The 23,403-nt window shown below is 41.4% G+C and overlaps 2 protein-coding genes across 2 annotated transcripts; both read right to left on the reverse strand.

Moving 5' to 3' along the window:
* Positions 1-8,888: 8,888 nt before the first annotated feature.
* LOC141782323 (trace amine-associated receptor 7e-like) lies at positions 8,889-10,418 on the reverse strand. Its single transcript, XM_074658505.1, has 2 exons — positions 10,246-10,418; positions 8,889-9,705 (listed from the first exon to the last, which is right to left on the reverse strand). Exons 1-2 carry the CDS (start codon positions 10,416-10,418, stop codon positions 8,889-8,891), a joined length of 990 nt encoding a protein of 329 aa, XP_074514606.1.
* Positions 10,419-14,869: 4,451 nt separating this feature from the next.
* Positions 14,870-16,399, reverse strand: LOC141782253 (trace amine-associated receptor 7e-like). Its single transcript, XM_074658372.1, has 2 exons — positions 16,227-16,399; positions 14,870-15,686 (listed from the first exon to the last, which is right to left on the reverse strand). Exons 1-2 carry the CDS (start codon positions 16,397-16,399, stop codon positions 14,870-14,872), a joined length of 990 nt encoding a protein of 329 aa, XP_074514473.1.
* Between the last annotated feature and the right edge of the window lie 7,004 nt (positions 16,400-23,403).

Below are 23,403 nucleotides of genomic sequence, written 5' to 3' on the forward strand. Positions count from 1 at the left end.
GAGGGGGACCGTGAGTTAACGGGTTTAAGTAGGAGATCAAACTCTGTTCAGCCCAGTTATCCTGTTAACACGATAACACGAGCACAGCAGGACTCTGCTGCAGAGACAATGTGCCGGTGAAGAAGCTCCGCCAAAACTTCGTGCAACGTGAACAATTTTGTTTTGGGAGCTCGACTCGCATTGCATTTTATCAGTTGCAGCTGGCCGGCCAATCAGATGAGCCGCTCGGTGTGGAGTCACAGATGAAACCATCCAGTCCCCTTTCGACACTGCCGCTTGTTGCCAGGGTTGTTTGTGCCCTGCAGGGGGAGAGGTGGAAGTAGAGCAGAAAATGTTGATGGCGAATAGACGGGCTGTAGATCTGCCACCTGAGAACAAACATCACACAGACATAAAAAAATGAGAAGTTCAAGAAGCAGCAGGTCAAACTGAGAACCCTGAAATGATGCATACAGAGGGACATTTATTACAGTCTTCTACAACTTTCTACATGCATTTCTATTTCTCCAAGTTCACTTTTTCAAAACTATTCACACAGTTCTCTTTCCCAACATTTAATCTGACTTCGTAAAACACTTGATACAGTTCTCAGGATCAACTCTTTTATCCAAACACTGACAAAATTGGTTTAAACAGAGCATACCATAACAATGTGTATGATATTTGAAGTAGCTTTTATTTTTTGTCTATTTATTTATTGCATAAACCAAGGCACCATTACAATAAAAATAAGCTAATTCCAGTAATGCAATACAAAACAAATGTGTATATATTCACATACTTGTGATATAGAAATACAACAGTGCTAGTCAACCCTGCTGCATTTGGCCACGAGTTATCATCCACGTTACACCTCATGCCCTCTCTTGCAACACATGCATGTCTGATCCATCTCCGGGCCTCTTCCAGACATCCAGGAGACCACCGCCATCAGGAAAATAATTCTTCTATGGGGGATCAGCTGTGGTTGGTATTTTCTATTTTTATTTATTAACTTTTTTAGATGTAGTAGGGTCAGTCTAATTTACAGTAATTTTGTGTTGTGTTAAGATGTGGTCATTGAATGCATTTTGTGCCAAAGCAATGAAAAGTGATCCACAGTTTACCGACTCCTGCTGACTGAGGAGGTTTGAACTGAACATGAGAAATGTTTGAAAGTGTGAAAAGAAAAGTTATGCAACAATAAAGATATTTAAAAAATGTTGTTTGTTCATTTTATTTGGGTTTTTTTTTGTGCATTTTGTCACGGTAATACAATTCCTTTTTTTTTTGGTCTAAGTTTAGATAAGACAAAGCAGGTACAAAACTAAATGGCAGGACTATTCTAAAGAGTGGAAACATCTGTCTGACTACTCTGCTCTGATTCAGATCCAAAGTCAAAGATGTGAAACAATTTATATATTAAAAAAAACCCAATTACAAGTTACTACCACTAATTACTTCATATACTCCTGAGTAGTTTATAACAATAATGCATAATATTTTATGATCACCTGAGGACCTCGTGTGATTTGTAATAAGGTCGTCTGTGTTGTCTGCCACGTCCGTCATCTGTAAAATGAAAGTTTAATTAAACACAGAGGTCATGTGATAATGTGTCCCTGGTGAATCAATGTGTGTGTGTGTGATTTTCATATTGTTCTTTATGGATTCTGAGGCCACCACGGAAAGAATTGCTGAGAGCTTTGATCATGTTTAACTTCAGGAGGCTCACCGAGCTGCTGAGCGGGTAAACTGTAAAGCCATTTTGTTTCAGTCATATAGTGGGAGATAAAGGTTAAAACTCATGTATGGAGATTTTTATCTAAATGCATCTCCAAGCTACTGCTGACATCTCAATCTATCTGTGGGCACTTAACATAACATTATACAACGTCATTTACCTGCGGAACTATTTTACCTATACCATCCTTTACGTTAACAGGCCCAGCCCCTCCCTGCTCAGAGGACATAATGAGGCAAACCTGTTTGCACTTTCCTTGATTGAGCTGCTGAGCAGCTGATCTACCCCACCATCCCAATTAAAGCCTATGAACCCATAGAACAAACTAAACAAGCTGGTGTCATTTTGCACACTACTTGACATGGACTGAAATCAACAATGAAGCAGACACAAAACACTGTTCATTTTGGGGGAACAGGGCCCAGTGTAAAGGGAGAACCTTTTCACAATTTGCAGTGTGCATTTCTGTCTGCCACTGTGCCTTTTATTGATACTAGTTGAGTCAAATCCTTCACAGAGGCTTAAATGTCATCATGGTAATCTCATTCCATGACAGTTTTTTAAATTTAAAAAGGAGAAATTTCAGGAAACATGTTGGCTGAACTTAAACCACAGTTTGTGAGCAGCACAAGATACATGAAGATAATGTGTCACCAATCTCAGTTTGGAAACTTCAACATAAACAAAAGCAAATACAATTGTCAGAATCACCTGATCACACCTGAGACAGAGAGGACAAAAGAAGCACTCCTGTCTGGAAAGGACACGGCGCGCGCCCCCCCTTCAGGTGCAATCACTTCACCTTAACGAGAGGCCATATATGCTGCTTTCCTCCTCATGTTCTGCTTTTGAACCCTACACACACACAGACACACATGCCAAAACATCGACCAAGAAATCAAAGGAGATGAAAGTGATCTGCACTGCAAGCTTGAAGTCCTGCCTCATCTGTCGATGGGTCTCTCACACACACTTGTAGATTTAGAACCTAACAACATCGGGGACTGGCAAAGACTTGCCATTAGCCTACATTTAAAAAAATAAATAAAAATGAAACCCCTCAGCTCTCTGTGACACAGATGGTCTGAGTTGTGAGTGCTAACGAGGCTTCAGGGCCCCCTGTGACCTCCACACAGCTGAGGGGAGGAAGGTCTGCCTTACCCAGGTTCAGTTAGGGGGTACGGAGGAATCCTGAAGTTCCTGTAACCCAGCAGGGGCGGTTCATAATTGGGAGCGTCCCGCTGATTTTAATGTCCTGGCTACTATTCACACTTCAAAGGCTTAACCCTGTTTCAAAGTACAGGAGGGAGGGAAGAAAATGAGGCTCTCGCTTTCATTAAACACAAACTCAAAGATGATTTATTGAGGAAAAGGAGAACAGGCTGGCAGCACTAAAACACAGGTCAATGAGCTCCTCAAATACAAAGAACCACTGAGCTCTAACAATTGTGAACAGAATAAATGTGTCCGTATTCATCCCTGTCTCCTAAAAGTTACGTTCAACATAAAACGAAACTGCATTGTGAATTACGTTTCGAGGGAAACCTATTTTGTCGTGGAATATGTCCCGATCCCAGCTGACATTGGGGCGAAGGCGGGGTACACCCTGGACAGGTCGCCAGACTATCACAGGGCTGATTTTAAGGGGGAGTTTAAGTGCTGGAACTATTTCTTGGTCCGTGACTTCCTGGAGGCTTGATGTCACCATGCCAGGCAACAGACTCCAGGAAGTCCTGAGTGATGCGATTAAATCCTTGGATAATACTCTCAAAATTATAACCTGCTCACATATTTCTTTTGGCCCAGAAGTAAAGGGCTTTGGGTCCTACCAAATCCATATGTTATGTCTGAAATTGTCACATGTTTAAAAATAAATACGACCTCACGTGTCGTCGTGTCAATCACGTTCACACACCGACTCCGAAACTTTCGTCCGTCATTTAAGTTTTCGCAACAGGTTTGATTTTTCGGCGCTTTTTTTTCCATCCATCAGAGTTGTTTGGCCACTCAGGGCCACCATAAAAGCAAACGTCTTCATCCAAAATGGCATCTAATAAGCTGATTCACTTTACGACAAACAAAGTAAACTAAAGACCAAACAAAGAATACAGAGATTCAGAATTTAAAGGTAGATTGTGGCAGGTGATCGCAGAACAGCTTGGAATTGGGGATGATCGCAAAACAAAGGCTGTAGGAAAGATGCAACAGTAGTGATTGTGCTCCATGCAGTTAAACGATAGCTCCTTGCTAACGTCATTCATTCATTAGCCCCGTTTGGGACTAGTGCTATCCATTGCACTCATGTAATTAAGTCAGTTTTGTCTCATATTGCAAATTTTCGCAACATATAGAATTATTAAAAGCAATTAAAAAAAAAAAACGCATGCGAAAAATATGGACTTGGTGTGCAAAGGCCTTAAGTCCCATTACATCACCTCTCACCTTGACCTTTTAAAAGCCCCTACATACTCCAACAACCCGGTCTCACGGAAAGGCGTATAAATTGCACAACATTACAAAAACATTCTGTGTGTCATAAGGGCGCATTTTAGGCTTTTCGTGTGTCATTTGTACGCCACACAACAAAACTATGGTAACGTCTGCAGTTATGCTTAGGCAACAAAACCACTTAGTTTGGTTTAGGAAAAACATCATGGTTGGGCTTAAAATAAGTGAGTAAACTAAGTAAAATGTGTACAGAAACAACGTAGCTTAAGTACAGAAAACACGGTAATGACTAAGGTTATATGGTCGGAGGCGTCGAGGCAGAAATGACTATTTTCATTAATCATTTGGATTTCCTGTGTGTCAGCTTTTTTGTTTGTTGTTTTGGACATCAATTCTATTCATTATTTGGTTGGTTATTCTATTATTGTGTTATGTTAACAGTTTATTAACCAATGTACACAAAAAAACAGAAGGCCAGCTTATTAAAATCGTGTTAAAAAGGGATTGTCACACTTGCTGCTGTGATGTATGATATTTCTTTATGTTTTTACGTTCCCATAAAACTAAACTGATTCACAATTAGGTTTCAAGGAAGACGTATTTTTCTCATTTACGGTTTCAGTTTTAAACAGTTTTAACCACATGGTTAACGTTGTAAATTGAAACAAGACAAAACAAAATATGCAGTTAAAAGTACTTTGTTAGGTTCAGTAAAAAAAACCATCAGGTTTGGCTTAAAATTAATGTTTGTTATATTATTTAAGCTAAGAGATCTAAATTAAAGGGACTGTTTGTAACTTCTTACACGTATAAATCATTGCGGGTCGGTGTCCCATGCGCGCTCACGTGTGGCTACGCTGTTCAGACTCAGACTCCAACACAAACTACACAGAAGCACCAAAACCGCAAAGTTATATATATATATATATATATAGTGAAGCCCGTCTTACAAAACAGTGTTGGCCACGGTCGGAGGACGCGGGGGAGACCGTAGCTTTGGTCTCCAGGGTCGGAGTCTCTGCTCCTCTGCCTGCTTGCCTTCACTCACACAAGGCGCCTGTTCTAGGACACATCCACACATTTGTGATGCGTCAAAAACAAACGTTATCCACGACAAAATATGTTTCCATCAAAGTTTATCGAGGTAATAAATCAAGTGAGTAGTAGGTTCATTTTTCTCATAGACTTTTATACAATCAGACTGCTTTTTGCAACCAGAGGAGTCGCCCCCTGCTGGCTATTAAAAAAATACAAATTTAAGGCTCTTCAGCATCAGCTTCACTTCTCAGACCCGGCGGTTGCCCTACATAAAACGATTAGTTTTATTTTATTTTTTAGTAGAGTTGGAGACCAAAACTGAGCTTAAAGGAGAGTGAATATTGAACTACTGGGTGGACACAAACATGTCTTAATTAATGATTAATGGTGTTGCTTTTTGTCTGCTAGCTGTATAGTTTTACTTGGCATAATATGTCAGAGATGAATGAATCTATCAGGTTGTTAATTAATACAGCCCACAATTTTTTCATTCCACATTGCAACTTGAAGGTTTAATGCCAACTTCCTGTGCCTCAGTGACTTAGGTTGCCCACAGTGACTGAGCCACGTCAAATGCCTTCTTTATTTTAGCTGACAGACCGTGACCTTATACACCGAGTCAGTGTGACATACACCTGTAAGGAATGCATGACGAACGGCTTTGTAATCCTGTGGTCTCTGTGGTAATTGAACAGTGGAAGCCTTGGCTCCAGAGGGCAGCACGTAGTGATGACATAGATTACCCATGAGTCTCTGCAGTCTTGTGCCGTCTGTTGGTCTCACATCGACCTGCTCATGTTTCTGAGCTGACAACAGATAATGATTGATTTTTCAAGATCATCAGTAAGAGTGGATGGAGAATGTCAAAGTCCGCATTTAAGGAATCTAACATGAATTATTATATTCAACGGAACAAAACCGCGTTTTCTTTAAAAGTAGTTTTTCTTACAAAGAAAATGTAACTATGGTCTTTTATCAGAAAGCAAAAGTTATTTTCACAGGACCAAAATTGCATGTTTTAAACCGAGTGTTCTTTCTGTTGCTTTACATTTTCCAAAGCAGTGGTGAGCGACGGCTGGCCTGTTTTGTTCAATCCAATAGAAGAGCTACTGGAGCTCAAATTGCTGAAAAAGTTAATGGTGGTTCCGATAGAAAGGTGTCAGAACAGACATTGCATCGCAGTTTTTTGTTGCGAATGGGGCTGCGTAGCCGCAGACCGGTCAGGGTGCCCGTGCTGACCCGTGTCCACCGCCCTAAAGCGCCTACAAAGGGCACGTGACCATCAGAACTGGACCACGGAGCAAAGGAAGAAGGTGGCCCGGTCTGATGAATCACATTTTCTTTTACATCATGTGGATGGCAGATCTCAATCCAATCGAGCATCTGTGGGATGTGCTGGACAAACAGGTCAGGGCTGTTTTGGCAACAAAGGGGGGCCTACTCAATATTAGGCAGGTGGTCGTAATGTTATGGCTGATCAGTGTACATTTTGTGTGGAAACGTTTCAGAAGTTAATAACACGAAAGAAAGAAACCTGTATTAAAAAATCTACTGCTGTTAAAGAACACTGTGTAGTGTAGCCCCTACTTGTGATTTAGCCTAAGGGGACAGGTATATTTTACAACAGACCTTTGGGAACTTTTTGTTAACATTTTGTTCTTTATACAACTAGCAATACCATGTCAGTATCCTACAGCTTTATCAATCCTAGAGGGAGAAAAGTGGCTTCACTCTGATGTTCAGCAGCAGCTCTGCTCTGCCTGCTGAGCCTCCTGCCCGTTAAACAGCCGGATGCTCCGGTTGGCTGCAGGCGTCATGCAGGCAGACGGAGGAATGTGCAGCAGCAGCTCCAGACATGTCGAGATACACACAACAACACAGGCCAGAGAGGAGTGTGTGTACAGTGTGTTGTATTCGCTGTAGGAGTGTTTGAACATTGTTCGATGGAAGTACATCAGCAATGACGACAACAGCTCATCAGCACTAGCGCTAAGTGAGATGATTGCTTTGAAAAATGTATTTAGTTGTTTTATGTCATGTTGTTGACTACCTCATCAAGTCAGTTATGTTTTTGTCCCATGTGTTTGTTTGTTAAGAGGGTATCTTAAAAACCTGCCCACATATTTCATTAAAATATGGCGAAAAGTTAAGCCATAATGTTTTTAGGAAGGATACAATATTCTCCAAAACCGTTTTTTGGTGCAAGATTTTTTTCCTGAAACAAAAGTCCTGCAATTGCACCTTTTTGTAGATCAACCTGGAAGTTCGCTCCACTTAGAGTTTCTATTGCATATTTCAAAAATGTATATATTTGTATTTGATAAAAAAGCAGTGATTAAATAAAAAAGAATGTGGAAAGAAAAACCATACTTGCAAAGTGTTTACTTATTTAATGTTGTAGTCCCTGTCAAAAAAAAAGCAAATCTATCAAGAACCCTGATCTCATTGTGTCCACCTCTATATTTATCATGCCAGAATTATATTATATAATTTATCGTGTATACACACTGAATTCTGTCAGTTAGCAAACAATGACATCCTGCCCTCTTCCAGCTTGTTCAAACTTGCGGTAAATGTACGGCAGAGTGGGCGTGTGTGTGTGCTTTCAAAGTCCAGATGACACACTCAGACAGGAGACACCCTGTCCTAGAACTGACAGAGAAAACAGGCCTTCAACTAAACAAATGAGTGGATTTATTTAAGTGTGGTATGTGCACTGTGCAGAGAGGCAAAACAGATACCTCTAGTGGCAGAAAGGGTTGTTGAAAAATGTGTAAATCAGCAGCTAAAAGGCATCCATCTGTACTTTAATGTAAAAGTGAACAGATCTTCTCTACCTGAAATGTGTGAAAATAAATCTAATTTGTAATTATTGAGATGTGGGTAAAAGTGTTCCACTAACTCATCCATGATTTTGTACACCTTGTCATCTCAACTGCTTTACTTCATTTCTATCCTGGACAAAATTAAGTCAACAGCTCCATCTTCTGGCAAGTCAGCAGAGCATTCCATGATGGTTTAAGCATGCAGATACTGCAGCTGTACACTGAAAAATAAGACCTTTGATATTCTGCATACCTCCTTTTTGGATTTGTTAGTGACAGATCGCCTGGTTTTGACGTTCCCAAGTAAACTCAACTTTCCGTGTAACTCTTGACTGTCTCATTGTCATGCTTTTGGGTTCAAGTCTGCCAGTACCAGTGAACGTTTATAGTTCTGTTATTGTTTTTGTTCATATTACTTATTGTGAAACATCAATGAGAAGACAAGAAGTTACATTATGAAGGTCTAAGTTTATTATCATACTTTGTCAGTTTAAAATAAATTACCATGCTATGGGAAATTTTATGAATTACCTCAAATCTACTAAAAAATAATCTTAATTGCCAATAACATCATTTCATTCACATATCATTTAACCATATTTGTGAAACTTTAACTTCCTATGTTCAACCCTTTACACTATATGTTTCTCTGGAAATTAAATAGCAATGATAAAAGGGTGTTGAATCTGATAATCAAGTATTTCAGAGGAATCTGTTGTTAACTTTTTTCGACTTAAAGACAGGAAAGCATTTTTTTCACTCTCTGTATTTGATAATTCACTCACTGAACAACATGAACATATTCATTTCTTATTCCATAGGGCAAGTCTGATCTCAGTCACTCCACAGCCTCTCTACAGTACGTTGGCCTCACAGGAGCCAGGCTGCAGTATCTGAAGAGTGACAATGAGTTTAACTGCTTTTCTAAACCAGGAGTAAAAGAAGGCATAGATCACAGGGTTTAGACATGAGTTAACATAGAACAGAAAGACCAGAAGTGATGTGTATGAAGCATTGGTCAAGTTTTCACCTATAAGCAGGTCACAGTATAATGGGCAGAAACACATGAAAAACACAACTACAAGAACACCAAGAGTCCTGGCTGCTTTCAACTCAGATTTGTTTGCTGTTTGAGCCACTGAAAGCCGGAGTGTGACAGCTACAATGTGAGAGCGCATGGCACGAGCCTGAGACGCAGCCACAGCAAATACTCTCATATTCAGAACGATGATGACAGTGACTGGAACAAGGAAGTTGAACACAAGGTCAACAAATCCTGCAATAAAGTCAATGACAACCACACACTCTCCGTAGCAGGATTTAGACCTGCCTGGTTGAGTCAGGCCATACTTTACAAAGAGATTGCAGTAGGAAACAGAACAGAGCCAACACAGACAAACACAGAGTTTCACTCTATTCACAGTGATTCTGGTGGTGTAATGCAGAGGGTCACAAATAGCAATATAACGGTCGACTGATATGAGCACCATGACGCCTACTGATGCAGAGTTAATGATGAAGGACACATACTTAGACAAAGAACACATGATGTCACCAAGAAACCAGCAGGATGTTTTTCGGAGGATTTCTACCGGCATCACCAGGAGGCCCACGAGAAAGTCTGAGACAGCCAGAGAGAGGAGGAGGATGTTGGTGGGAGTGTGGAGCTGCCTGGAGGGAAAGAGAAAAGTATCATGAACGCAACAAGTCCTCATATCTAACTGACAAAACAACCCAAAAAAGTATTCCCCCCCAAAAAATATGATTTTGAATGCTTCCTGATCTGCCACATCTGTAGTTACTACATGGATAAGTGTGGACAATTGACCACAGTCTCACATTTGAGCTTTGTTGTGCAAAAACAGTCAGCAAGGCAGAATACAAGTCTAATGTTCCAAGGTGCAACACTGTTCAGTACTAGCTCAAAGACATTCTTCTTCTAATCTACAGTAGCTGTTCACATTTTCCTTATCTGCCATACCAGTAGGCCTTTTTCTGAGCAGGCAGTTTGACTTGTCACAGTACGAAAAGCACAGGTCAGGCAATTAAAACTTTACAGTCAATGTTCAAAAAAATCAAGGAATGTGGTTGGGAGGAGACATCTAGTGTGACAAATTTCAACATCATTCATAACTAACTCAGTTCTTCTTGTAAATGTTAATATATAGATAAAACTTAAAGTGTAGGTTCTGCTGATAATTTAATCTTTGCCTGAAGTGTGAGACTGAGATGATGACAAGCAGGTTGAGAGCTACAGTGAGCAGAGAGATGGTGGACAGCAAAGTCTGAAGGATCACAGCTTCGGTCCAAGGAGCGGTGGGCTTCTTACAGGAGGTGTTCAGGAGTTGTGGAAAGCAGAGCTCTGCTCCGTCCTCAACCTCCATCTTCAGAGATCTGCAGATAGCTGCAGCTCTGGCAGCTTTCTGAACCAACCTGAGTCATATAACTGATTAACCTCTCTCACATTCTCTTAACTCCTCCCATCCTCTTTCTCTCAGTGTCTCCTCCCATCCTCTTTCTCTCAGTGTCTCCTCCCATCCTCTTTCTCTCAGTGTCTGTTTGACTCTGATGCCCCTCCTCACTAAATCTGCACATCACACCATCATCTTCATCATTTTTTGTGCAACTCTAACTCTCCACCCATTTCTCTCTCAGTGTCTCTTTCTCATATCTCCCCTTCTTTATTCTCTAGCCATGTTTCCTTTCCCTTGTCCTACCCTTTGCCCTTTTTTAAGTAATTTAAGCTGTGTTTAGACAATCAACAGAACGGCATGGAAAAATGATGGTTACGATATTGTAACCCTAGTTCCATAAGCACAAATGGAGTCCTCTACTGGACTCTGTGGGAAATGCTCTCTTCCAATTACAAGCACGCATTCGGCCACTGAAAATTTGCATAAATGTAACAGACCAATCAGGACGTGCCTACCCGAATACGTGTGGACCGAACAGTATGGAAGACATACCGCTGTCTGCTATCTTACACCCCTTTCAGCGAGTGACCTCAGTTATACTTGTATGCTATCCCTGGAAGGCCTGTGTTTCAAAGCCACCTCGACCTGAAAATATACATTCTTAACGTCGATGGCATTGAAACAATCGCCTGGTTGAACCCGTTCCAGTAACGACTTCATGGTAATGCACGTTTAGGACGCAGAGATCCAAAATAGGTCTGAAAACTCCCATCATCCTGGGAGTATAGACTTACCTCTTTCACACCCATGAACACTGGAGGAAAGCTGTAGAACTGGAGAAAATAACCCAGTCTGGGTGTCCTGTCCATCCATTCCGTGATTGTGCAGTGGCGTAGTCTCGTCGCCACTCCTCGTAAAACTGTTCGGGTGGATGAGAAACCAGTCATTGGATGGCAGCTAAAAAGCTGTGACATCCTGTCTCGGCCCTCTCTGCTGCCAGACCTTCCAAAAATGGAGGGCTGTTCCATATGACGCCGACATGGAAAGAGCCAAGCAGGTGATGAGGTCCATGAAAGCATCACCGCCGTCTTGCCTGTAAATGCAGCAGCAGACATCGTGTCACTATCTTTAATTCCTCATGTCTCCTGTATGCAGATAGATGAGGGAGGAACAGACATGTGTCTACACCCAATACGTTCTCATCCCAACTCTTCACGTACTGAACCTGGAATTGCAACCTTTTCCTCCATGGATTGGTAACGTACTGGGCTTACTTTAGCATTATCAATTGCACCGACTGAGCAAGACTGTTCAACTTTGATTTCTGGAATGTACCTGTATTGATATGTTTAATTTTATTCATTGAGTTTGATTGTTTTGATAGTATTTGTAGTTAAGATATTTGGGTAGCTGGCTTTGCCACATCTGATGTGTTGAGTTTATGCTTCACATAGACAAAGTCTCGCATGCAAACTAACCATCTTTTCTAACCCACTGCATTATCTCACACACATTAAGATCACATACAGAAACTGTGAATTAGTTTTAAACATAAACATACGCATTCAGATAATCTCAACCCCCACATCACACCCCCCTTTGTCATTCCTGAGCACATGTGCTCCGAAGAACAAATAGGCCATGTGGTAACATGTTGGCGGCCATCTTTGATCCAGCCATCTTTGTAGTTTTACAGCGCTCGCCATATTGTCTGTAGGCACCTGCAGACATTTTGAGACAAGTAGCCTTCTTGTCTTTGTTTCTCTCTCTCACTCACACACACACACACACACACACACACACACACACACACACACACACACACACACACACACACACACAGTGTTTGGTTTGTTTAGTTATTTCGTTCGATTAATATTGTGTTTTAAACCTTTATTATCTTGTAAATGAATGATTGTGGATTATACCTGCTGGTCTGTTTAATGTTGTACAAGAGTGAATAATGCCAACCGCTGCTGTGTCAAAAACTCCAATATCCTTCAACCTTTACTATCTATTTTGGTTATAGTTAGGGCCCGGGCACCGACAACGTCGGGCCAGCGAAGGCCCTATTGAAACTGAAGGAATTATTATTATCCTTTTTTTCTCGGATGAATCGCCTTTTTGACGACCCTAGCATGCCCCAAAAGTTGTTAAACTTGGCACACTTATCAGACCCGGTGAAAAATTTGATATTTTAAGGGTCTCAGGCTTGGCTGTTGCAAAATGGCTCGCTAGCCCTAGAGAGTTGAAAAAGTTGAGCCCCGCGCTACGGTTTCACCTACATGTATGAAATTTGGCAGATAGATGTAACATGTGAAGACAAACAAAAAAGCTTATGGGAGTTTTGCCCAAAACTCAACAGGAAGTCAGCCATCTTGAATTTAATATGCGATTTTCGCCCTTTTTTTGGCGATTTATAGGTTGTGTACTTAAAAGAAATCCTCCTACAGATTTAATCAGATCGACTAGAAATTTGGTCAGAACCATCTTAAGACCTTGAGGATGAAAAGTTATCAAAATGGTGAGTTTTCACTGAACGATCTGACAGTGGCGTGGCGGCCATTTTGAGCCTTTTGCAATGAAAAAGGAAGTTGTTGTAACTCAACTGTACATAGTCCGATCAGCCCCAAATTTCTCAGGTATGATGATGGTCCAGTCCTGATGACATGTACATGCAAAAATATACTTATAGCCCCGTCCCAAGACGTTAGCCACGCCCCCTTTCATGACTCATGACCCATTTGTCGTACAGTCTTGTGGGAGGTGTCATATCACTCAGGAGAGAGTTCCTGTTTCATTGGTTAAGGTTAGCCCCGCACCCTACACATAAGCCCCAACCCCTTTCATAACTCATGAACCGTTTGTGCTAGACTCTTGAGGGAGGTGTCGTATCACTCAGCAGAGAGTTCCTGTTTCATTGGTTAAGGTTAGCCCCGCCCCCTACACATAAGCCCCGCCCCCTTTATCACTCATGAACCGTTTGTGCTAGACTCTTGAGGGAGGTGTCGTATCACTCAGCAGAGAGTTCATGTTTCATTGGTTAAGGTTAGCCCCGCTCCCTACAGATGAGCCCCGCCCCCTTTCATAAATCATGAACCGTTTGTGCTAGACTGTTGTGGGAGGTGTCATATCCCCCAGTAGAGAGTGCCTGTTAAGTTGGTATTGTTAACCCCGCCTCCTACACATTAGCCACGCACCCTTTTTTATAACTCATGAACCATTTATCGTAGAGTCTTGGGGGACGTGTCATATCACTCAGCAGAGAGTTCCTGTTTCATTGGTTAAGGTTATGCCCGCCCCCAACACATTAGCCCCGCCCCTTTTCATAACTCATGAACCTTTTGTCGTAGAGTCTTGTGGCAGGCGTCATGGCGCTCGTCAGAGTTTCGATTTCACGGTGCCCGGCCGCGTCGATCGGCGTCCCGCCAGCAACCCTGACCAGTGAGGTTGGGCGACTGCCCGTTCATCGCTGCTCGCAGCTTTAATTATTAATTGAATTATTAATCAAAGTTCCAAATTGATAGTTCAGTATACTTAATGAGACTTATCTATGAGACTGCATTAATGTGCTATCATTTTCTCTTTGTTTCAAAGAGTGGTGCCCCGAGGATGATTTAATATACATTATATCATATTATTCAATATAATGAATAATTATTTTGATAATTATTTACATTTGATAGCAATTTTAATGTCTTTTGAGCTTATGTACCAATGTAATTTGGTGCCCTGTTATTATTAAAATATATTAATAATTTATTAATATAAATTGTATTAATATTGATAATTATATTTAACTTTTTCTAATCACTAGACTAGCTCCTATCTGCGTATACATGTATATTTAGTTTTTGTAGAAGGTCCAGTTAACCTCTGAAGCACAAAGTGTGTATATATGGGGGGAATTATTGTCTCTTGGTGTTTTTTTTGGCCAGTTTTATTACTTATTGTCAAAAATCAATAGAGTCCCTGAGCTGCAAGGGAGCATGATCTTTTTGTACTGACAGTTTTATCTGAATGCAAAACAGTTGATGTTTTTCTTTATTTGACAACAAATAGAAAAAAAGAAAAAAGACTTGTCATAAGTGTACTTCACGTGTGAGTTTAAAGCTTACATTAAACTCTGCGATTACCTAGAAACAGTATATGGTGCTTATGACTCTTTCATAAAATGCATCAGCGTCAGAGAGGACATATACACAACAGTCATACAATAAAACCCATGACATGACACAGACAAGCAAAAGCTGAATGTGTGGCACAGGCCTTTCAATTGTTGTTCATACACAATTTTGACTTAAAGACAGGAAAGCATGTTTTTCACTCTCTGTATTTGATAATTCACTCACTGAACAACGTGATTATATTAATTTATTATTCCATAGGGCAAGTCTGATCTCAGTCACTCCACAGCCTCTCTACAGTACGTTGGCCTCACAGGAGCCAGGCTGCAGTATCTGAAGAGTGACAATGAGTTTAACTGCTTTTCTAAACCAGGAGTAAAAGAAGGCATAGATCACAGGGTTTAGACATGAGTTAAAATGGAACAGAAAGACCAGAAGTGATATGAATGGAGCATTGGTCAAGTTTTCACCTATAAGCAGGTCACAATATAATGGGCAGAAACACATGAGAAACACAACTACAAGAACACCAAGAGTCCTGGCTGCTTTCAACTCAGATTTGTTTTCTGTTTGAGCCACTGAAAGCCGGAGTGTGACAGCTGCAATGTGAGAGCGCATGGCACGAGCCTGAGACGCAGCCACAGCAAATACTCTCATATTCAGAACGATGATGACAGTGACTGGAACAAGGAAGTTGAACACAAGGTCAACCACTCCTGCAATAAAGTCAATGACAACCACACACTCTCCGTAGCAGGATTTAGACCTGCCTGGTTGAGTCAGGTCATACTTTACAAAGAGATTGCAGTAGGAAACAGCACAGAGCCAACACAGACAAACACAGAGTTTCACTCTATTCACAGTGATTCTGGTGGTGTAATGCAGAGGGTCACAAATAGCAATATAACGGTCGACTGATATGAGCACCATGACGCCTACTGATGCAGAGGTAATGATGAAGGACACATACTTAGACAAAGAACACATGATGTCACCAAGAAACCAGCAGGATGTTTTTAGGAGGAATTCTACCGGCATCACCAGGAGGCCCACGAGAAAGTCTGAGACAGCCAGAGAGAGGAGGAGGATGTTGGTGGGAGTGTGGAGCTGCCTGGAGGGAAAGAGAAAAGTATCATGAACGCAACAAGTCCTCATATCTAACTGAGAAAACAACCAAAACAAGTATTCCCCCCCAAAAAAATATGATTTTGAATGCTTCCTGATCTGCCACATCTGTAGTTACTACATGGATAAGTGTGGACAATTGAACACAATCTCACATTTGAGCTTTGTTATGCAAAAACAGTCAGCCAGGCAGAATACAAGTCTAATGTTCCAATGTGCAACACTGTTCAGTACTAGCTCAAAGACATTCTTCTTCTAATCTACAGTAGCTGTTCACATTTTCCTTATCTGCCATACCAATAGGCCTTTTTCTGAGCAGGCAGTTTGACTTATCACAGTACGAAAAGCACAGGTCAGGCAATTAAAACTTTACAGTCAATGTTCAAAAAATCAAGGAATGTGGTTGGGAGGAGACATCTAGTGTGACAAATTTCAACATCATTCATAACTAACTCAGTTCTTCTTGTAAATGTTAATATATAGATAAAACTTAAAGTGTAGGTTCTGCTGATAATTTAATCTTTGCCTGAAGTGTGAGACTGAGATGATGACAAGCAGGTTGAGAGCTACAGTGAGCAGAGAGATGGTGGACAGCAAAGTCTGAAGGATCACAGCTTCGGGCCAAGGAGAGGTGGGCTTCTTACAGGAGGTGTTCAGGAGTTGTGGAAAGCAGAGCTCTGCTCCGTCCTCAACCTCCATCTTCAGAGATCTGCAGATAGCTGCAGTTCTGGCAGCTTTCTGAACAAACCTGAGTCATATAACTGATTAACCTCTCTCACATTCTCTTAACTCCTCCCATCCTCTTTCTCTCAGTGTCTGCTTGACCCTGATGCCCCTCCTCACTAAATCTGCACATCACACCATCATCTTCATCACTTTTCGTGCAACCCTAACTCTCCCCCTATTTCTCTCACTGTCTCTCTGTTTGGCAAACCAAGCACCAGACTTTGACTTATTGGAACAGGTGCTCACGGAGTATCTTGCAAAGCTGGACCAGTACTGCAAAACCTGGTGCCTAAACCCAAGCCAAGCTAAAACAGTCTCCAGTGTATTCCACCTCAACAATACAAAAGCTGCTACAGAGCTAAATATATCCAACTCAGCGGATTTAAGTTGAATGACGCCCCCAACCTAACTTACCAGGGAGTGACCCTTGACAGGACCCTGTCCTTTAAGGAACACTTTCAAGGAGCACCTGAAAGGAACGGCAGCTAAGGTGAAGTCTAGAAACAACCTGCTCTGTAAGCTAGCTGGCTCAAAATGGGGGCAGCAGCCCCCACACTGCGCACCTCGGCACTGGCCCTTGTGTACTGCGCAGCAGAATACTGTGCCCCTGTTTGGTGGCCACAGGGGTCACCCCATACACACCATGTGGACACCCAGCTCAACAAAACCATGCGAATCATAACCGGGACTATTCGTTCAACACCACTCCCCTTGCTCCCTGTCTTATCCAAAATAACCACACCACATATCTGGCAAGTAGCATTTACTCAAAGGATACTTCAAAAGGTCAAAGACTCTCCCCATCTACCAGTTCATGCAGACATCTTCAACCCATCCACTGCCCGTCTCCCATCTAGACGACCGATTTGGAATAATACCTTACCAGCCGACTTCACCACCCAATTAGCTTGGGAAAAGGAATTGGAGCCCAAGGATGTCCATTACAAACATCTGATGTCAGACCCCACCCAACAGGTCCCTGGCGCCAACCTGCCAAGGATACAGTGGTCAACCCTCAATAGATTCAGGTCCGGACATGGCCCCTGCTTTGCCAGCCTTCACAAATGGGACAACAGCCCAAGCCCATTGTGTGCTTATGGAGGGGTGCAAACAATGGAACATATCATTGAAGCTTGCCCGCTCCACAGTCTAAAAGGAGGGTTAGTCACCCTCCATACAGCAGACCAGAAGGCAACCACCTGGCTCGAGGACTTTGCATTCGCTAAATAAATAAATAAATAAATAAATAAATAGTTTCTCTCTCATGTCACCCCTTCTTTATTCTCTACCCATGCTTTCTGCCCTTTTTTAAAGCAATTTAAGCCGTGTTTAGACAATCAACAGAACTGCATGGAAGAAATTGTGGTTACGATATTGTAACCCTAATTCCATAAGCACAGACTGAGTTCTCTACTGGACTCTATGGGAACAGTGGTTGGAGCCCAATGAATGCAAACCCTGCTGCAACATAACCTCAACCTAACCACAATGATCCTGACCAGCTACAGGTTAGTTGCCGCAAACCACCTACTTCTTTATAACGTAGGCCACCACAGCGGAGAAGTAAGGGTCCCCAGCCAACCCAATTAGTATGCAACTGATCTGGTTAGAGACATGGTCTAACCTTGCAGGGGTCAAAAGACAAGCAGTAAAAAACCTGCACACCACATTCCCTGGGTCATCAGGGAGACCACAGTGGGAGGGACTCTTCCCGCCTGCCAATATGCTCGGGAGATGCACTCATAAAGACATCCCACCAGGTGTTTCTTGGATAGGGCTTTACCTAGCCACACCGTCCTCGAAGCATATGTAGGAACCCCAGCGGTACCACTGGATGGGCAGCTGCCTTAAACCCCAGCACTTGCATGACAGTTAATACCGTCACTGTTACACCCCGCCACGGTTGCAAACGGCCTGCAGAAAAGCCATAAGTCTGTTTTCGGACAGAGTGGCCTGCAGCCTGTGTGCATTGTGCACAACCCCCAGATACTCCCCCTGTTGGTGTGGCAGGGGGGTGCTCCTCTTCCAGTTGATCATAAACCCCAACTTGAATAGGTGTAAGATCAACTGTGCTTTGTGCAACATAGCACCTTCTCTGGAGTTGCCCATGATGTTAAGGTCTTAGAGATAAACCAAAATCCGCATGTCTCCATCGGACAGCGGCTGGAGCACCATGTCCACACATCTGCTGAAGGTGTTGGGGACCAGGGCATATATGAACGGAAGTCTGTTATACTTGTATGCTATCCCTGGAAGGCCTGTCTTTTGAAGCCACCTCGACCTGAAAATATACATTCTTTAAGTCGATGGTATTGAACCAATCGCCTGGCTGAACCAGTTCAAGTAACGACTTGATGGTAATGCAGGTTTAGGACGCAGAGATCCAAAATTCCCGTCCACCTCCTCCTGACCTCTGAAGCTATAATTGTGTATATGGGGGGAATTATTGTCTCTTGGTGTTTTTGTTGGCTAGTCCAAATAACATCACATTACATTAAAAATCAATAAATGGAGATGAAGTTCCATTACGAACCTTTCTTGTGTTTATTATTTTTTATGTCACAATGTAACAAATTACCATGCTATGTGAAATTTAATGAATAACCTTAAACGTAATAAAAAATCATTCTAAAATGCAGTCCGTCACATTCTTTCACTCACATATCATTATTTTATCATAACTTTAACTTCATATGTTTTACACTTTACACTGTATGGTTCCATAGGAAAAAAATGGCAATGATAAAAGGTGTTGAATCTGATTATCATGTGTTTTAGAATAATTGGTCGTTTAACTTCTTGCCAAAAGGCCGTCATGGTGCTTATGAGTGTGACTGGGACAATGTGAAAAGTAATTGTTGTAAAAAAAAGAAATATGCTAAAGAGATCAAATATGAATTACACTAAACTGAAATGATACAACCCCTTTTGTCCCTGAGCTGAAAGGGAGCACGATCATTTTGTTCGGACAGTTTTATCTGAATGCATAACAGTTGATGTTTGTCTTCATTTTACAACAAATAAAAGAAAAAAGACTTGTCATATGTGTTATACACGTGACTTTAAAGCTTACATTAAACTCTGTGATTACCTAGAAACAATATATGGTGCTTATGACTCTTTCATAAAATGCATCAGCGTCAGAGAGGAACCAAACACAACAGTCATACAATGAAACCCATGACATCACACAACCAAGCAAAAGCTGAATGTGTGGCACAGGCCTTTCAATTGTTGTTCGTACACTATTTCGACTTAAAGACAGGAAAACATGTTTTTCACTCTCTGTATTTGATAATTCCCTCACTGAACAACATGAACATATTAATTTCTTATTCCATAGGGCAACTCTGATCTCAGTTACTCCACAGCCTCTCTACAGTACATTGGCCTCACGGGAGCCAGGCTGCAGTATCTGAAGAGTGACAATGAGTTTAACAGCTTTTCTAAACCAGGAGTAAAAGAAGGCATAGATCACAGGGTTAAGACATGAGTTAAAATAGAACACATAGAGCACAAATAATGTGTATGAAGCATTGGTCAAGTTTTCACCTGTAAGAATCATACAGTAATATGGGCAGAAACAAATTAGAAACACAACTACAAGAACACCAAGAGCCCTGGCTGCTTTCAGCTCAGACTTGTTTGCTGTTTGAGCCCCTGAAAGCTGGTGTGTGACAGCTGTAATGTGAGAGCGCATGGCACGAGCCTGAGACACAGCCACAGCAAATACTCTCATATTCAGAACTATGATGACAGTAACTGGAACAATAAAGGTTAAAACAAGGTCAACAGCTCCTGCAATATAGTCAATGGCACCCACACACTTTCCGTGGCAGGAATTATACCTACCTAGTTGAGTCAGGTCATCCTTTACAAAGAGACTGCTGTAGGAAACAGAACAGAGCCAACACAGACAAACACAGAGTTTGACTCTGTTCACAGTGATTGATGGGAACAGTGGTTGGAGTCCGATGAATGCAAACCCTGCTGCGACATAACATCGACCCAACCACACTGATCCTGACCAGCTACACGTTAGTCGCCGCAGACAACCTACTTTTTTATAACTTAGGCCACAACAGCGGAGAAGTAAGGATCCCCAGCCAACCGAGTTTATAAGCAACTGAACTGGTTAGAGCCATGGCCTTACCTCGCAGGGGTCGAAAGACAAGCAGTAGACACCCTGATGTTGGGACTTCTGAACACATTATGCATTCACTAGATGTCATCTCCTTTACAGAGTACCATGCCCATTTATACCACCCATTTTGATTAGCTTGCTCCCAATATTTGTCTTCCATTATTCTAACACTCCTCTGCATTGGCCTAAATCTGCTCTGCGCTTCTTCTACATCATCCACTGGTTTGGCAAGTCCCCCCTCTGGGTCATAATAGCTGTCACTGTTGTCATAATTATCATACTCATAGTTATCGTCAACTACTTCTGTAGTTCCTTCATCCAATTTTAACTTAGAGATGATAGTCGAATTGGCTATCATTACATTAGGGATTGTTGCATTAGTCATCGTGCCTGCTTGTGCTCCAGTTGTTGTTACCAACGGAGGGCTTGATTTAGTACTAACATCGTTTGGAATCGTTGCTTGAGTCAATGCTGGAGTAGTTATTACTTCACTTAGACTAGTTCTTGGAGTCATAGTGATAGCAGTTGTAATAATGCTTAAATTAGCTCTTAAGGTTGGAGTGCTAGCAGTTGTGATTGCGTCTGAAGTTTCTGCTTGACTCAGCGTTGTATCATTTATCTTAAGCTCAGACTTTACTGTTTTGAGAATAGCTGTACGGTTAACACTATGGGCAGAGTGATTTATTTACGGCGTAACTGTTGGAACGATTTTGATTATATTAACAGAAAAAGTCGTAATATTTGTTTCCCCGTGATTAATTGGGCAGTTAAGTTCATTGTTGGGGTAGCAGCTCCATTATTAGCTCCCTTATCATTATTATTATTATTATTTATTACCTTTGTAACTGCTGGGATCGCCGGGGTAATTTGTATGGTAGCCCCGTCGCTCACCTCTTGGTTTTTCATCATCCCCGAGATACTCCAGGGAATTGTCCTACACACACGTCCCCCTTTACTATTTCTGCTTATACATTTTAGTGCATATGTTCTGTCGGGGTAGACTATATGTGCATTCACTTCCACCACCCATCCAGATGCTTCCGATGCCACTCTCAACCCACACTCAACCATATTCCATGCAGATACACAAGTGACAATACTTCACCCACACAGCTCATTCTGCTCTGCTTTGCCCTTTATCATCTCTAACACATGAATTTCTCTCTTAACTAAGTTACGTCATTCGGACACCTTGCGAAGTGTTAACATTGTCTATTTCAGTATGTACATAATAAGCATAATTTGGGTTCCATTTTTGGTTAATTCTGACCTCAACGTCAAGCTGATGTCCTGCTGTTGTGGTAATAAAACATTGATCCATGTCCAGTTGACCTCTGAAGCTAGAATTGTGAATATGTAGGGAGAATTATTGTCTCTTGGTGGGTTTTTTTGGCCAGTGATATTACTTATTGTCAAAAATCAATAAAGAGACATGAAGTTAAATTATGGACATGTCTCGTGTTTATTATGGTGTTTTATGTCACTTCATAACAAATTAACATGCTTATGTGGAATTTAATGAATAACCATGAACCTAATTTTAAATTGCCCATAACATCATTTCATTCACATATCATTTTACTATATTTGTGTAACTTTAACTTCCTATGTACTACACTTTACACTATATGTTTCCATGTGTTTTAGAAGAATTTGTTGTTTAACTTCTTACCAAAATGCCGTCATGGTGCTTATGAGTGTGACTGGGACAATGTGAAAAGTAATTGTCGTAAAAAAAAGAAATGTGCTAAAGAGATCGATATGAATTACACTAAACTGAAATGATACAATTCCTTTTGTCACTGCGCTGAAATGGAACATGATCTTTTCATTCAGACGGTTTTACCTGAACACACAACAGTTGATCTTTTTCTTTATTTGACAACAAATAAAAGCTAAAAAGAAAAAGCTTACATTAAACTCTGTGATTACCTAGAAACAGTATATGGTGCTTATGACTCTTTCATAAAATGCAGCAGCATCAGAGAGGACAAATACACAACAGTCATACAATGAAATCTATGACAAGCAAATCTTGTTTTTCACTTTCTGTATTTGATAATTCACTCACTGAACAACATGAACGTATTCATTTTTTTGTATAGAGCAACTCTGATCTCAGTCACTCCACAGCCTCTCTACACTACGTTGGCCTCACGGGAGCCAGGCTGCAGTATCTGAAGAGTGACAATGAGTTTAACAGCTTTTCTAAACCAGGAATAACAGAAGGCATAGATCACAGGGTTTAGACATGAGTTAAAATATAACACATAGAGCACAAATAATGTGTATGAAGCATTGGTCAAGTTTCCATCTATAAGAATCACACAGTAATATGGGCAGAAACAAATTAGAAACACAACTACAAGAACACCAAGAGCCCTGGCTGCTTTCAGCTCAGACTTGTTTGCTGTTTGAGCCCCTGAAAGCTGGAGTGTGACAGCTGTAATATGAGAGCGCATTGCACGAGCCTGAGACACAGCCACAGCAAATACTCTCATATTCAGAACTATGATGACAGTAACTGGAACAATAAAGGTTAAAACAAGGTCAACAGCTCCTGCAATATAGTCAATGACAACCATACACTCTCCGTGGCAGGAATTATACCTGCCTGGTTGAGTCAGGTCATCCTTTACAAAGAGACTGCCGTAGGAAACAGCACAGAGCCAACACAGACAAACACAGAGTTTGACTCTATTGACAGTGATTCTGGTGGTGTAATGCAGAGGGTCACAAATAGCAACATAGCGGTCAATTGATATCAGCACCATGACACCTACTGATGCAGAGGTAATGATGAAGCACACATAATTATACAAATAACACATGA

This window comes from Sebastes fasciatus, chromosome 14 (assembly GCF_043250625.1).
Source record: "Sebastes fasciatus isolate fSebFas1 chromosome 14, fSebFas1.pri, whole genome shotgun sequence".
Classification (NCBI taxonomy): domain Eukaryota; kingdom Metazoa; phylum Chordata; class Actinopteri; order Perciformes; family Sebastidae; genus Sebastes; species Sebastes fasciatus.

Coding starts and splice junctions, on each gene's coding strand:
- LOC141782253 (XM_074658372.1), bottom strand. CDS start 16,399: ATGGAGGTTGAGGACGGAGCAGAGCTCTGCTTTCCACAACTCCTGAAC. Junction 15,687..16,226: donor ATCTCAGTCTCACACTTCAG/GCAAAGATTAAA, acceptor CTTTCCCTCCAG/GCAGCTCCACACTCCCACCA.
- LOC141782323 (XM_074658505.1), bottom strand. CDS start 10,418: ATGGAGGTTGAGGACGGAGCAGAGCTCTGCTTTCCACAACTCCTGAAC. Junction 9,706..10,245: donor ATCTCAGTCTCACACTTCAG/GCAAAGATTAAA, acceptor CTTTCCCTCCAG/GCAGCTCCACACTCCCACCA.